At 42.4% G+C, this 17,213-nt stretch overlaps 1 protein-coding gene across 3 annotated transcripts in view; it reads right to left on the bottom strand.

The window, feature by feature from the left end:
- Positions 1–17,213, bottom strand: part of SMOC2 (SPARC related modular calcium binding 2) — a 1,727,408-nt gene that overhangs the window by 911,802 nt on the left and 798,393 nt on the right. For all 3 annotated transcript variants that reach the window (XM_086927096.1, XM_086927097.1, XM_086927098.1), the window contains one exon: positions 11,928–12,002. In XM_086927096.1, the coding sequence (XP_086783222.1) occupies positions 11,928–12,002 (75 nt within the window). The remainder of the gene's footprint in view (positions 1–11,927; positions 12,003–17,213) is intronic.

The following is a 17,213-nucleotide window of genomic DNA, read 5'->3' as shown; positions in this document are numbered from 1 at the left end:
CACAAGGGAGTGTCTTATGTTTACAAAGTATTACGAGACATGATCTAGCCCACATCAATTCATTGCACCGATGAGTTCTTAGATATTGCTCTGCAACTTTAGATGAAGATGGGGTTCTATAATGCATGGCATGAAGTACATCCTATGGCCAATGCTCTAAACAAACCATTGCCCTCGAGTAGGAACATTCGGTACACAGGGTGGCCCAAGAGCCCCTGCGTTTTAAGACCTGAGAATAAAGGAAAGGATATGCTCCTTACGTCTACCCTAAAATATTTGGCAGATAGTATCTTGCACTCTTGACACTGAAAATTTGGGAAAATCGATGTTTATATCATGTCATGTTAATAGGATTTACAGAGAGCTATTACGCTGAAAATAAGAAATGTGAGCTTATGTCATCTAATAACATGCATGGGCATGTGAATGTGTGTGCATGTACATATCTGGCTGTACGTCTAAATATGTCGCTGAAAGACTAAAGCAGCCAACAAGCATTCATCTGTGGAGAAGTGTGGCTCAGGGGTTAGAGGCGGCAGACCCGGAAGCTGAGATCGGTCCTGGACCTGGGTTCAATTCCCCGCCTCGGCGAGTCTTGGGCTCAAAAATTCCACGGACTCGATCATTCTCGTTCCTGTGCCTACTCGACTCACGGGTTCACACTCTGCGACTCTGGGCAATAGCTTACTTAATCTCCACTACGGCCCCTCGCGGCGGGATGCCTGGCTTTCACCTTGTGCTGGGGTTATCTTACGGCCCCTCGCGGCGGGATGCCTGGCTTTCACCTTGTGCTGGGGTTATCTCACAGTCACAGGGGAATACCAGGACGGGTTCCCAAGGCAAGCGCCTTGTTGCCTTTGGGTGATACGTGCGCTATATAAATCGCAATACATTTACATCTGTGGGGATTATCTTTTTCTTGGAGCTGCAGTGGCATCCACAGCAACTAAAGTATCTTCCCTGTTGTCACTAATCTCTGCAAGGAATAACTTTAGTCAGAAAGGGAGTCTTGCAAGTTTGAATGTCAGACCTCATCAAAATAGAAGAATTTAAGTGCAGTGTCAGAATTGCCAGTAGCAATATTATATTGCAAAAAGTTAACAATAAATAGCCAATTACGGTTCTCCAGGTCTGTCCCAGAATATGTTTTAAAGGTAATGTCTTTGCTTTTTGTAGTAGACTCCTAAACGACGGGTAAATATTTTTAAAAATCCATATAATCTACTTTTTGATAACTTTATTCAAAAGTACACGTTGTGCCATCCAAAAATGTTCTGTATGTAAAGCATATATTTTATTTGAAGTGGTGGGAGAAGGAGGCACGTTTTCACACTAGAATTAAAGTGAGTCACTTGAACTATTTTTCCAGATGGACCAAGTTCTTAAGCTGGCTATCTTTAAAAACATTAAAGGGATATCTTATCTTTCTTTCAAAACACCCAACTGCAAATGCAGCCAGTAGATTTTTAAATACAAGTGTCCCAAAGGAAGAGAGGGAATGCAAGAAAAAACAAGTAGAAGCCAGTCTTTCACTCAGGCAAATCTATTTGAAATTAGAAATATTATTACACAAATAGAGATGACACTGACTGAGAAAAAAGAACGACGAACGAATAGCCACAAATAGACCCGACAGAAGGATAGGCCTATTTTATAACTAGTGAGGCCTTGTTAGAATGGGCCTATTTTTGTGGCTTTTCTGGACTTCTCTGCTCTTCACATAAATTATCGCAGCATGGTAGTCTCACTATAGATTTAATGGAGTGTTCCTTGAGCATTCAAATTGAGTTAAATAGATCATTTAGGGAAGAAGGGAACATAGGGTGGGCGCTTCTCTATTTATTAATCTAGAAATGTGTTTGTAGGCAAACCTGAATTAAGGTAATACGGTTCACTTATCTACGCCCTAATATATTGTAATTTCCGTGACACCTGTAGTGTTTGGCAGCTCTAGAATTGATTGTTACTGGGAGCATACAAATAGACAACTATAAAGAGGAAAACGTGAGGTGTCTGCACAAAAATATATGTGTGTCAGAGTGTGTGTCTATACATGCGTTTATATTGTCCACTTTTAACACAATTTCTCTCTTTCTAGTAATTTTTTGTTCAGACATTTTCCTTTTCCCGTTTTCTTTTTCATTTGCTATGACACCTCAATTTCCTCGTAACTGTCGATGTTATATTGTTTCTCTGCCTCCTCCTCAGTACTGCCTTTGCAAAAGCAAATTTGCCAGGGTAGAACGAGTTTCTCAGGACTGAGCCGGTGCTTCAACCAAAAATAGAGCTGCTGAAAACCAAGGGTGTATGATCTTGTTTCCACCTCATGCCTCTGTCATGCACCACACTATCCTTTCTGTCCCTCTATCTTACTCTTGAAGGATCTTTTTCATCCCTGTTTTCACTCTTTCTCATCGTTATTCTATCTTTCTCCACCGCCTCCTGTCTGTATATCCTGGTCCTCAAAATAGAGTGCTGGAGGATTAACCTGCAAACACCGGCTCAAGTTTAGCACTGCTCTTTCTGCAGACTTGCCTACACAGCTGGAGTCCTGTTTTCTGTTTTGCCTTTTAAAATATTCTTTTCACAATGGGGGACCCCGAGGAAAACAGTTGGGGCACAAGCCCCAGCTGACCCCCACCCTAGTGACGCAGCTGACGGTACCTCTTAACAAAGGCTTTAGTGTTTATGTGTACAGCATAAGCTTCAAAGGACACAGTACATTTAGCGGGGATTTCTGCTTTGGTAAGAACAACAACTCATAGCAAACTTCCCTGAGGATAAATCAAACTTTTACAGGGTAAATGAAGCCCATTAGTGATTCTTCAAACCTATAGAAATTCCATCATATTTGTTAGAAAAGCGTGGTCATTACTTTACCCAGACCAGGGACAGACTAGGGCAGAAAGTAGTCCTAGGCACTGTACTGTCGTACCAGTGATACAACTGGTAGAGATTTGAGAGGGACCTGGGAATGTATGGGAAGGGGAGTTTCTATATTGTTACCCATTGTGCAGGTGTGTTTGGTGCAGGACCGATGCCACAAAGCCTCATACTAGACTGGGCAGGCAGGGTCAGGGAGACCACCTGCGCCATAACCGGAGACTAACACACTTGTCTCCAGGTCTTTATTTATACTAGGGTCATCGCGTGACCACACTTACACTAACCAACTCCCCACAGTGCTGGCACTCCTCATTTACCGGAGCGGCCGACACAGCATTGGCGACAAGAGTGTTCCCTGCGTGTTCCCTGGTATTAGGGTGACCAACTGTCCGTAATTTCGGCAGTCTGTCCGTTGTCCGTGAAGGATTGTTTAACGGACGCCATTTGTCCGTAATTTTGACCGGGCACCGGTCCCACCACCCTAACGCCGGCACAGCTTCCACCCACCTCTCTTCTTGACTCCGAGGCTCTTCCAAAGCTCAGATACCCGGCAGCATTGGAGAGGCACAGCGGGGTGGCAACCCTCACACCTTCAGCCCTTGATGAGCTGTTAAGAGGTGCTTGAAGGTGACTGAGAGGGAGGGGCTCCAGCTTCAGGTGTAGGGGCATCTATTCAGATGCAAACAGCCCTGAATGCGTCACGTCTTTGCAATTTAAAGGGGACCTAACACATTCCCTTTCTATGAAGTAAATAGACAACGTCTGTGGGTTTTTCTACAGAAGATTGTGGCTGCCCCTAGATTAAATGCTTTAATTCTTTGAAATAGCTCAATCATTTTGCACAGGTTTGGTCTGGCCGTGACGGGCAGTAGGCCTGATTTTTATTGATTCTGCAGGGATAAAATTGAGATGCCTCGTGGCCTCCTGTTTAGCATAGCCTCATCCACAGTGTAAGTTTTCTTGGCAGGAAATGAGAAAAGTAATACAGAAGGAGGGGAGAAACCCTGACGACTCCTTTAAAGCGGAGGCTTCCCTAACATTAAATCACAGTCACAAACTGAACTAAATCTATAACAGGTGAGAAGAAGTGAAAACCCAAGATCTTAGCTGAGGCTTGCTATTTGTAAAAATAGCCTCTTTGCATCAACAGATCTAGAAACAAAATGCCAGTGCATGCGCTGTCCCACCACTGCCGCCCTTGTGCATGCAACAGTGAGCATTTGAGGTAAGTAGATGCATCTCTCCCATAGTCATGAAAGAACACAACACCATATCCTTCTCCAGGCACAGACTGCGTCACGCATATTCAGAATCCTCTTCGGCTACTGGTGCAAATGTGTGTCAGTAGGCAGCCCTGATGATCATGTACTCTCTCTCTCCTCTTCATGCTGAAGTCACTCGTAGCTTTCATAAATTGCAGACGAACACCGCAGAGTGGTTGGAGCAGCACTATTTAGAGAGTCAGAAGGTGCTAGCAGTGGGTGGGCCAGCTATGGAGCCTCTCACCAACCCCTGGCTGTGCAAACATGCTAGAACCGGCCCTGATTACACCGAGGCAGCACATGGTTCTCTTCACAGAGCTTAATTACTGTCACTAAATTGTAAACAAAACTCGGTTCTTTAAACATGCAGTCTATAATGTAATAAAAAAAAGAAATGGCACAATCGCACCCACACTGATTAACAAAGTATGGAGGACAATCAGTTAAATGAGTTCTCTTGGAGTATCTCCTATAAGTACTGTACATCACAGTGGGGGATGGCAAAACTAAAATTTTGGAAAGAGCCTGTCTTCTCGTTGTCTTGTCCAGGAGGGGGTGAGGAGCCCTACCCCACCCTGAAAGAGACCAAGATGATACTAAAATACTGCATGCCCACCCCTGTGCCCACCCTGGTGGATCCTGTTTCCCCTCCAGTGATGGCTCTTGTCCCCTCATGTGGTGGCTCCTGTCCCGCCCTGCCTGTGATGGCTCCTGTCCCCACCTGTCGTGGATCCTGTCTCTGCCCTGGGTGGCTTCTGTCCCAGTTCTGGAATGGCTCCTGCAGCGAGGGTGAAGTTTTTGATGGGCCTCTTCTCAAAAAGGCTCAGCTCAAAATTAATATCAGAGGTGGGCGAGTGAGTAAGTGAAGGGATGGTTGGATGGCTGAATGAATAAGTGAAAGGGTGAATGGGTGAATGAAAGATTGAATTGAAAGATAATGAGAGAGGATGGATGGATTGATGAGTGAGTGGAAAGATGGAAGAGAGAAAAGGTAAATAGCTGGATATATGGGTGGAATGGTAGCTGGATGGGTAAAAGGGTGGATGGATGAGTGAAAAGGTGGATGAATGGTGAGTGGGTGGATGGATGAGTGAAATGATGGATGGATTGATGAAATGATAAGTGCAAGGGTGAATGGATGGACGGATGAGTGAAAGGGTGGATGTAAGGATGGATAAGTGAGTGAAAGGGAGGGTAGATGGACAAAAGGATCAATAGATGAGTGAAGGAGTGAAAGGATAAATGGATGAGAGAAAGGATGGATGAGTGATAGGTTCAATGGATGGATTCATGAGTGGATGAGTAGATGGATGGGTGGGTGGATGGATGGAAGGAAGGATGGCTAAGTGAAAGGGTCGATGGAGAGAGAAAGGGAGGATGGATGGATGACTGAAAGGGTGGAAGGGGGAAAGGATGAGTGTCTGGGTGGATGGATGAGTAAGTGAAAGGATGGCTGGATGGGTGAAAGGGTAAATGGCTGGATGGATGAGTGAATGGATGGATGGGTAGAAGAGTGGATGGATGAGTGTACAGATGCATAGGGTGAAAGGGTGGATGGATAATGGATGGAAGAGTGAAATGATAGATGGAAGGATATATGATGGATAGGTTTGCAAATGGTTTAATATGTTTGGATATGGCTGGGCTTACTTATATACTATTGCGTGACCTATGATGTGTCTGTAAAACGTATTCAATTGAGGTTTGCAAATGGTTCAATATGTTTGGATATGGCTGGGCTTATTTATATACTATTGCGTGACCTATGATGTGTCTGTAAAACATATTCAATTGTCCTGAATTTTGACCTCCTGTCCTGAACTTGTGTCCTGAATTTTGACGCTTTGTCCTGAATTTTTACACTCATCGTCCTGAATTTGCACCAATGCCAGTTGGTCACCCTATCTGGTATACGTTACAGTGTGCGGCAACTGCGTACTCCCTTCCTGAGTCCTTGTGCCGCGCATGCTTATGCGTTGGCTGGTGAAGGTCCAGTTTCATCATCAGTCTTCCGTCAAGCCCATGTCCGGATTGACGACTCCCTGCTGAGGGCAGTTGCGCGAGGTGCCGGTCAGCTTGTCCTGCAGCCGCTACTTAGATTCTGGCCTCAGCACCACTCTTCGCATAAGAATGATGTAGAGCTCGCAGAGTGCCCTTGGTAGCTCTGGACTGGGGGTCACAGATGCACTGCCTTGCAGGCCCTATTTTGAGGGAAAATTGAAGGCTGATCATTAACGTAAGTGCCACACTGCTACTGCATACCTGTCTCTTGCAGCATAGGCCTGCATACCCACAACCCATCCTCAAGGAGGTTGTAGACCCTAGCCTGCCAAGTACCAGATCTTCAATAGACATCTGCACTGTCCACCCACTCCTTTCCGGATCAGTGCGACAGTATGAGTTCCATTGCTGTCATGGCCTATATTCCTTCCATAGAACCTTTCGTACAAGCTCCCCTTGACAAGCTCCCAGGTAAAGAGACTGGGTGGAGGGGGTGAAGCTGCATATTGAGGCGCTGAAGTTTCAGACAAGAAGAACAAGCATTTGCAATGCAACAGGTCTCGCATTAGTTAGAGTTAGAGAATTTGGCATTGTTTATATTTAGTTGGATATGTTTGCTGGGTTGTGCACTGTGTGTGTTAGGGAATGGCAGATTTGTATGTATCTGTGGAGTAAGTATGTGTATTATAGCGTTCCCATGCCATGTTTACATTGCAAGTAAGGCTAACAGTAGACATATACACAGAGACAAACATACAGAGAGAACATGCACCAATACAGAGACAAACATACAGAGAGACCCATGCACCGAAACACACAAAACGACAAACACACACAAACGCACACAGAGAGACAGATACGCACATAGAAACATACACACAGAGACGCACAGACAGTCACGCACACATAGAGACTGACACACGCATAGAGACGCACACACAGACAGAGACACACATAGAAACAAAGATGCACACACAGAGAAGAGACGTACTTACAGAGACAAATGCACATATAGAGACACACACACAGAGATAGAGACGCACACACAGAAAAATACATGCAGATAGAGACACTCACACCGAGACAGAGATGTGCACCGAGAGACAGAAACACGCACATGGAGATGCACACACAGTCACAGATACAGAAATGCACACACAGAAAAAAACACACGCAGATAGAGATATGCACACAAGACAGAGACATGCACAGAGACACAGAGGCGTATACATAAAGAGAGACGCACACACAGAGACAGACACGCACATATAGAGACTGAGACACACACACACACAGACTGAGACACACACACACAGACTGAGACACACAGAGATACACAGACACACAGACAGATAGATTGGTAGCTAAATGGGCTAAGACATCCACTACATGGGCTTGTGCTTAACCTTATGTTTACAGTTGTTTCTAACTGTATCCCCACCCCTTACTGAACTTGCTCCCACAGGTGCGGATATGTTGCCCCTCTGTGTTTAAATACAGTACAAGGCAATAAAAGATAGTTATCTTGTAGGAGTAATAAAAGTTCACAGTATGTGGGGCCTGGAATGTCTACAGATAGTGTGAAATGTGTGGCTGTTTGCAAAGGACGCGTAAAAGTTTTAGGTAAACATGAAAGGGATATGCAAAGTGAATTGTATTGTGTGTGAAACAGTATTTGTTAGTTTTAATAAAAACTATTATCTGAATAAGCTAAAAAGATGTGTGTAAATACATTGTAAAACGAGTTTAAGCTATTGACATTATAAATGACAATGCCTTGTGGTTTATGTTTTAAAAACCAAAACATAAATAAAAGACATTGTCATTTACAATGCCAATAGGTCAAACTCGCATAAATGCGAGACCTATTGCATTGTTTACTTGTGAAGACATGCTTACAGGTGCTTTTCAATAAAGCAGGGCGGATTTAAGCTTGCTGCAGGCAATGTTTGTGATAATAATCTCTGGATAATCAACAGTACAAACAGGCCCACCCGGCCCCAAAACAGGCCCAGTAACAGCCAGAGCACCAGCCCCCTCACTGACTTGTCAGAGGATGATTGCTGAAAGCCTGTGCAAGAGATATTTGGTGTGTCAGCAATTTAATCTGAACAGAAAAACAATTGTGAGTCCAGGAACCATAGGACAGGAGGGAGGTCCATTTACAAGAATGCAGTTGGATTTCATAGAACTTCCACCTTGTAATAGGCTAAGGTATGTTTTGGTGATCATTTGTCTGTTCTCTCGATGGGTGGAGGCTTTCCCCACGAAGAGGAACGATGGGCTAACTGTTGCAAAGTTGCTTTTACGTGAAATCATCCCAAGGTATGGATTCCCAGTAACGATCGAAACTGATCATGGAACGCACTTCCAAAATGAACTTATGCAAATGATCTGTGAAGCCCTGGACATTTGTCAGAAATTGCATTGTGCTTACAGACCTGAGGCTTCAGGGGTAGTTGAACAAGTGAATGGAACAATAAAAAACAGGATTGCAAAAACGTTTCAGGACTGAATTGGCCAGACGCCTTACCACTTGTTTTGATGACCATAAGGAGTATCCCTGACAAAAAGACTGGATTGAGTCCACATGAGATTTTGATGGGCAGAGTGATGAGACAAGCATTTGTACCAGTTGATAAACTGTTAACTATTAATGATGACATCATACTCGATTACTGTAAAAATCTGTGAGACCTGGTGACTTCTGTGTTCCATCATGTGGGAACTGAATCAAACACGAAAGAGAAACATCGAGCTCATGATCTAGTTCCTGGAGATTGGGTTCGGATAAAGGTACATCGCAGAAGAAACTGTTTGGTGCCTCGCTGGCAGAGACTAAGACAAGTTATACTGGTCAGCACCACTGCAGTTAAATGTGCCGGAGTAAAGAGATGGGTGCATGCAAGCCACACCATCCGTGTGCCTGAACCTGAGAATCCAAACGAAGAAGGTGAAAGCACAACTGATTCTGATTCTGAAGGTGAACCAGAGAGAAATCCAGATACTGAAGCTCGACAAGAACGTCTACATCTGGAAGTATCGGATGCTAGCTCTGCGTCTGAAGGAGAAGGAGAAATTGTCGAAATACCAAATTCTGAAGATCAATCTGAAAATCGAGATTTGGTAGAGACTGACACCAGTAAGGACACAGAGAAATGTGGAAATAAAACCGGTGATCAAGAAAATACTGAAGAACAGTCTGGAAGCTCTGAAAGCAGGAACCAAAATCCTGACACTGGAAAAGAGGAAATAACTCACGATAAGGATGAGATTCCAAGTACCAGCTATGGAGATGTTCCTAACAGAGTGAAAGAACTGTCAAAAGACAAAACTGGCTTTGAAAAAGAAAAAGACATCATAAAGTATGTCATAAATGAAACTGTCGAAGAGACTGAAAGTGAAACCGATGACAGTGCAGATGAAACTCCATTGAGAAAGAGTTCAAGAAAAAGGGCTTGGAGAGTGGAACATAACACCACGGAGCCTAAGACAAAAAAAGTTTGTAAAGGAGATAATTGGCCTAAAGAGAATGATGGACTGAGATTTAAACTGGTTAACAAAGCAAGAAAGCCAGAAGATCAAGTAAATGAAATAACCAGTCAAAAGGAGTCGTTGGGGAAAAGAATAGAAGTTGTTCAGAGGCCAAAAAGAGTGAGAAGGCCAAATCAGAAATACAAGTCACCTGAATGTTCATACATTGTTTTGCCTCCATTGAATATGTAAACAGTAGCCAAGAGAAATTATACTGACCAAAGTCAATAGGGAAAAGTGAGTAAAGAACTGAATCACAGAGAAAAGTAATAATTGATCAAAGGTATAAGGTAAAGACAAAGCCTGAAATTCTGATATAAGAAGGACATTGTATGTGAAAGGTGAAAGCCTATATATGACAAAGGTGTAGGAGAATTGTAAAAAAAAATGGCTAAAAATGACCGTAAAACGAAATGTTTTATCTTAAGAAAATTGTGTAGAATGTGTTTAATATGTAGAGGACTATTAATATTGATATGGATAATTTTAGCTATTGTCATTCCTTTCCAGCATAACTTAGTGAATTTGAAATATAATGTGAGTTCAAATGAACAAAATGTTGAATCAAAGTCTAACAAACAGCATGTATATAGACCAGAAATGCATCAAGATAGGTCAATCAGTGACTACACCAAAAACACATTTTCAAGATTGTTGTCTGAATATGTTAAGACCATGGATGCTAGTGACTGTTATGTCTGTGTGAAATTACCTGCATCTGTTTCAGAAGGGGTGACGTACCACCATCTTCCACTTACATATGGTGTCACGTGTAGTGTAATTGCAAGTCTGTTTGTATCAAACAGGAAAATTAGAGTACTATTATTCAAATTCAGATGATGTATTTGCAAAATTGAAAGTAATTAATGCCATGAATAAAGTAAAGCCAGCTAAAGTAATGGGGGAATTCTTTTTGGAAATGGATGAATTGAGCCACGAATATGCCTTCAAAAATAGTTTGACATGTAAAATGAGAATTGAGAAGAAAGCATGTTTAGATATGGTTGAAGAGAGAAGAATTGCTTATAAACGTAGTGAAAAAGTAAAACATGAGAAATCCAAATATTGGACATTTGAAGATGAAAAACTTGATGATAGAAATGTGAATGTGGCCATAAGTATAGATACTCCATTGTTAGGGAAACTTTGTATAAGAAGAGACAACACTGTGTATGACAATTATTTTGTGGGAGCAAGTCAATGTAAAGAAACCTATAGAATAATAGAGGGTCAGGGATTTAAAGGTGGAAAAGATCCAGTTTTCCCTGGTATTTATTTTATTCGCGGAAACAAAGCCTATTATAGATTACCAGACCATTGGTATGGGACATGTTATGTATGTCTGATCTTTCCTAAAATCTTCCATGTGGATAGAGGTACTAATACATGAGATAGGTAAACCTTTAAGTCATAGAAAAAGAGAGAGTGTAATGAAAATAATAGGTGATATTTTTAGAGCACTGATGCCAGCAGTGGGAATATCTTTTAATGCAAACCGAATTCGAAGACTATGAACGATAGTAGATCGTTTGTCAACAGACACAGCAGGAGGATTTTTAATGGTAAATACTGAAATGGTTGCTATGAGAGCTATGGTGATGCAAAATCGTCTTGCTCTTGATATAATATTGGCAAAAGAAGGAGTAGTTTGTGGAATTTTGAAGGTGCAGCACTGTTGTACCTACATTCCAGACAAAAGTCAAAATATTGAAAAGTACATTACAAACATCACATAATTGCATAAGGAAATTGAACCACTGGAGGTTGATGGTGTTCTTGAACGACTTGGTAAAAGTTTTTCAGCAGTTAAACATTAGTTTCAAGAAATAGGTAGCTCAATTATAGGTAAGATACTAATCCCAGTAACAATAATAGTATTAATGATTTTGATGTTAAGATTATGTTGCATATATAGAAAAAGAAGGAATGCTATAAAGTCAATAAAGAAAGCAATTCAAGAAAAACAAGAAAGAGAAAGAGAAAACTATGATATAGAAATGAAAGAATTTTGAAAAAAGGTCTTTGAAGAAACATGTGCTTATTTTGTGTTGTTGTACCTGCCATCCTGCAGGGCCTGAGTTGCCTAGGATTTTTTAAATATTTGAAATATTACTTCCATATGTTCCATGCTGTGTCCCCTGAGGTCTTGGTGGGGCTAGTAGTAAGAAATATAGTCCAGAGAGTCTATTTGAATTAATATTATAATCCCTGCTTAAACGGTTTTTTTGTTACTCAAAACCTTACCTGAATTCCTATGGGTCCTGTTTTGCCTGCTTTTGACTTGCTCAGTCCATAGCGTTGGGTAGCGCGAGGCGAAATCTGGAATGTAAAATGGCAATACATGTTCAGTAGCATGTAGGAAAAGAACGCGGGGCCAAACATGTGCTTCTTCACAGACGTTACAAATTCCTACTGTTAATTAGTTACATGCTGATTCTACAGAGCAGGCTGCGAATCGATCACAGAACTTCCTTCAAAATTTTTTCAGCAAGAAATGATTGGGCCAAATGTCTAGAGTTATGCTGGTTAACAATTCAGGGTGCGGTTCCAGTGCTAACAAAAATATTCTAAACACGTGTGCTTCTATGAGTTTGCTCAGTGCCCGTTCTGCTAATTTCTCAAAGTAGGTAAATCATCTAGCAACATTAGTGATTAGTGTAAATGCAAATTTGAAAGAAAAAACTTTAAGGCTAATATTCCCTCTAAAATGAACTCTGTGGCCAAGTCCCACAAGGACTCCAATCTGCAGATGTTCTCTCACAAGTCGTACAAAAGAATCTTGAGATAGATGGTGCCAAAATTAAATATGCAATAATAAAAAATTGAAATAGTTACTACAACACAATTCGTCAGTGCTTCAACAACTAGGGTTGCATGTATGTCACATAGTATAATTGCAGCACTACCCCCAGTACACAAAATGTCTGCCCACTAGGACACATTATAGGTTGTGAGATGTGGTATTTCTGCATGTTTGTTTGATAAACACTCGTTTCCAAGTTTTATCCGGTGTGAAATCCCACCCTTTATTAATGTGAGAGATTCTACACCCAGTAACACAGCGTACAGTAATATCATCTGCTTTTCAAGTCAAATTTTACACCTGCTAAAGAGACAAGAAATTCGGAAATTACCTACTGGCGGTCGCCAGTAGGTATATAGTGTTAGGATTTTTTCTCTATGGAACTTTTGAAAATTCTATGTCTAATAACTTTAGCGTTTGTGGACGGAATCGGCTGAAATTTTCAGGAAAATGGCACATTTTGTGTCTGAGCAGCCCCTGAAAATTTGGCGGGGTTTCGTTAAGGGGGGGCCGAGAAAAAAGGGGGGTCCCAAAACGCGTTTTTCCCATTCATTTTTCCATAGGGCGTTTGGCCTCACTTTTAGCTCGAACGGCTGAATGGATTTACACAAAACTTGGCAAAATTGTAGGGACTGTTAGCCCGATGTGCCTTTGCTGGGTCTCAATATATGTGCTCCAGTGGATTTTGAGAAATTAACGTTTAAAAAAACAGATATATCTGTGACAGCATCCCGGATAGCGCTCCAGATCGCGTACTTTTCGCGTAACGGAGCTTTGCGAAGCGAAGCTGATTGGCTCTCCGGTGTCTGTCAACATTCTAAACAGTCCGGTGCGGCCGCCATCTTGGCTCTTGGTAGGATCGAGAGACAAGAGGAGGAGAAAAACGAAGGGGGAATTTAATGAAAGGGGGCAAGGTAGACTCCTCTTGACCCCCTAGGAATGATGTTGGGGTTATTAAAGGGTCCCGTGGGGCAATTAAAAAAAATTTGATTTTTCGCGGTAGAAGCGCTTCTCGGTTCGCGAACCGGGTCGCAAACTGGTAGCGAAACGGGAATTCGCCATTTTGTGTTTCGATTTAATTAAATTACAAGATGGAGGAAAAGCAATGTGAGTATTGGGTATAAGGGTGTATGGGAGACGTATCCTGACCCCCTATGTTTTCTGAGGGTGGTTGAGGAGGCTCATATATGTTGATACTTGTCTTCCAGCTGTTGCGCGTGAGCGTTTTTTTTTTTTTTGCTTATTGACTTCTGTTAACGTTCGATTAGAAGGAAATCAGGAAGTGTTGACCGCCATTTTGACACTGCGAGTAAATATATTGTTAAAAATATTTGTAATAAATTAATCCGTATTGATAAACATTGTCTGCGCCATCTTGCTTTTTTTCCAATGCCACACTTTTGTCGTGCACGGCAGCCATTTTAGATGCCTTGACCAGACCCACTCTCTGCACGCCGCCGATCCTCAGCATGGCTCCCCACCCTCGCAAGCATCTCCCCCATGCACTGGTCACCCACGCTCTCTCTCTCATGTATGGGCCATAAACCTCCTCCCATATGCGCTGCTCTTCCCTGAGAATCAAACCCCGTGCTGAGGAAAATTCAGCCCAGATTACAACCGATGCCCAGGCTGCTGGCACAAGACGCCACTTAGTCTTGAATGGTTACCAAATAAAGAGACGGGCGCTGGAGGAAGGAACACAAGAACAGAGTTTTATTTCTCATGAGGAGAGCCTGTTATTTCACTCTACATATCATACAAGTACCACTCAGCCCCCCGGCCCCCTAATCCTGAGGCAGAATTGCCACTGCAACAAAGGACTTAAACTCCTGCAAAGAACACCATGTAACATTTAATATCATTTTCCACCAATGTTTTCATATATCAGTGTTGCTGAACTCACTCAGTGAAATGTCGCTCATTTCATTAAATCACTTTTAAAGCATGCCTTATAACAATGCACCCAATCCTATGTGGAAGTGCTTATATTAAACATGACTTTGCTTTAACCAGGATAGACAAAGAAATGACACAGTGATGTAAAAGTTTCTGAAAGAAATGCCAAGAACGTCCCATGTGAAAGTGAATTTTATCTGGCAATTTTTTTCTTTTCCTTCTCATGAAAAGAAAGTTAATGCCAGGTTCGTTACCTGCCTCATCTACAAAAAAAAACTTTCGAGAGGGACCGAAAGAAAATATAGCTATGGTAATCATACCATGCTTCGGAACATGGAGAGGTGGCACCCTCTTAATTATTGTAAAGCGCAATTTCGAGATTTGGTGGATAACCCCCGACCGGCAAAAACATCCACCAATGACTTAGCAATAAGTGAGTCAGAGGCAAGGGAAACGGTCCCAAATCTGTAAAAGAACTTTGGGCAGATGAGATTGACTTGTGTAGCATGTGGAAAATTAATTTCATGCGGAGAGATGAGTATTACTTTAATAAATAGATCATATGAAAATCATCAATGTCCAAAACGTCCTAGAAAGTAATTTTTGTCATTTTTGAGGAAGAGAGATAACCTACAGTGGTACGGGGTCATTTTCGTTCGTACTAGGGGGGCAGGTGACATTCCTTCGGGGTGGCTTAGGGGCATTTAAAACAACTTCCCTGATACAGGTAGCATATAAGGTAGAGGCTAAATACCAGGATCTTTATTGATTGCTTTATGCTGTACAAAAATGAAAAACACATACAACAAACCTGGACCATTCATATTTTCAATGTTTCTGCGTACTATACTTTTTAACCCTTAACTAATTGAGCTGCTTCATTTCACCTGCTTTTTAAAAAAAAAAATCGGAAACAGTGGCCATTTATTCGAAACTTACCAATCTACGCGTTACAACTACGTTTGCTTTTTCAAAAACCTTTAATAAAAATGTTGGTGCACAAATACGGGCCTACAACCCCGTGGGCCGGCCACGGAGCAGGCTGGAACTGTAAATGGGGGGGGGGGGTATTTATTTGTGGAAAACATAACAGAGCCAGTGGTCGTTGATTTCATAGTAAAAAGTGCGACAAGTGCAACAAAATCATATCGATAATTCATTGTGAGCAAGTACCAAAAGTGTTGACAATTCGAACCTTCAATAATAAATACAGTAATCAATGATGCATTAGAACTTAATATCAATTCATTGTCCGAACGTGTAATCAGTACCCGTCCCATGTCAATTCATTGTTCGAACGTTTAATCAATACCCATCCTGGATCAATTCATTGTCCGAACATATACTCAGTCTTATCCCATATCAATTAATGTGCTAAAAACTGCATACATATCTCATGATATCAAGGCTGAGCAATCGGGGCACAACAAGGAGTTGAGAGTTTCATTTGTACCGGCGCCATTTAGGGTGAGGTCAGGAAGGTCCAAGTATAGTCAAAATGTCTCCACCAACTCGTGGTTCGACCGGGACCTCTTTCGGCAGTCCAAAAGTTTTCGTTGAAGGGTAGCAGAGGGGACTGCCGACATGAACCATCAGTCAAAGTGGGGTGGGAGGCAACAATCTCTCCTACCGGGTCATACTGGTGTCCCACCGGAACTGATCAAGTTGGTAGTCTTGCAGGATTTTGGTCATTTCAAGACTGAGGCCGGCGCCGGGATGAGCGCGCCGACGTCCCGCGGCTACGTCGTGGTCGTTCCGTGGGTGATCATGGCAGTCATTCCCTGTTGCGTGCTTATCTAGGTTCCTGATCGATACTGTGACCTTATGCCCCTATTCGGCTATAAATCCATTTATTCCCTATATTGGCATAACCGTTCAAGTGCGATTTTCTGAAAAGTCATCTCTGGCCTCACACGAACAGAGCCACATTCCAGCATGACTCTCTGCTACTTCCTTTGCGACCAATTAGTGCAATGACAGAGCAGCAGTCACTATCTGATATTCCTAGATAACACTCCGAGTTCTTCAACAAGATAAAAACTCAGCAAACCTGGAAATCCCCGCTTGCAATGTTTTGATTAGTAATAGAACTCTAATGAGCAACTGATAACTGTCACTTCCTAGTGACATCTTTAATTGACGTCTTATGTCCAGCAATCTTGCGTCAAACCCGGCACCTGTCAGGTATAAATATTACCAACGTTGCCTTAAGCAATGCGAAGCTGTGAGCTGTTAGCTGAAAGCTACTGTTGCTGATGCCAGCTGCCTGCATGACCCCGTGTTGGTAAAAACTAGCACTCTGTCGCTGCAGCCTGCTATCCTGTGGTGGTGAAGCTGCTGATTACCATTATCGCCGCTACAGCGCGACCTATGGTGCAGTACGCTTGAGGAGCCGTGCAGCCGTCCTCTGCGAAGACATCCAGCCCAGCTGCCCACGGACGCTGTCACCCCTCCTTCCTCGACGCGCTGAAGAGAGAAGCCGCTGCCTTTCTCGTGCAGAGAAATCCAGTCCCGGCGCTTCCAGTTTACCCTCGCGGGTGACTGGGATATCGAGAGAGACCCCTGAAGGAGATACCAATCCTCCATCATTCTATTCAGAGGTATGGTGTTGACTAAATTCTTAGACGAGAATTCTTGAAACAAACCTTGGCAAAACCAACTTAACTTAAGCTACTTACTTACTCCCCCTTTCACGTGTTAGGCTTAGGTCAGGCACACTGGGGTAGGCTTAGTTAGAAGCACCAGTTGAGTATGTTAGCCTAATGTATATATGACTGTATATATGTTTTATTACTTTTAAACCATTGTATGGCTAAGAAACCATATCAATG

Source organism: Lissotriton vulgaris, chromosome 6 (assembly GCF_964263255.1).
Source record: "Lissotriton vulgaris chromosome 6, aLisVul1.2, whole genome shotgun sequence".
Classification (NCBI taxonomy): domain Eukaryota; kingdom Metazoa; phylum Chordata; class Amphibia; order Caudata; family Salamandridae; genus Lissotriton; species Lissotriton vulgaris.
Note: the sequence above shows the minus strand (reverse complement) of the source record. Positions and strands in the feature narration are given on the sequence as shown.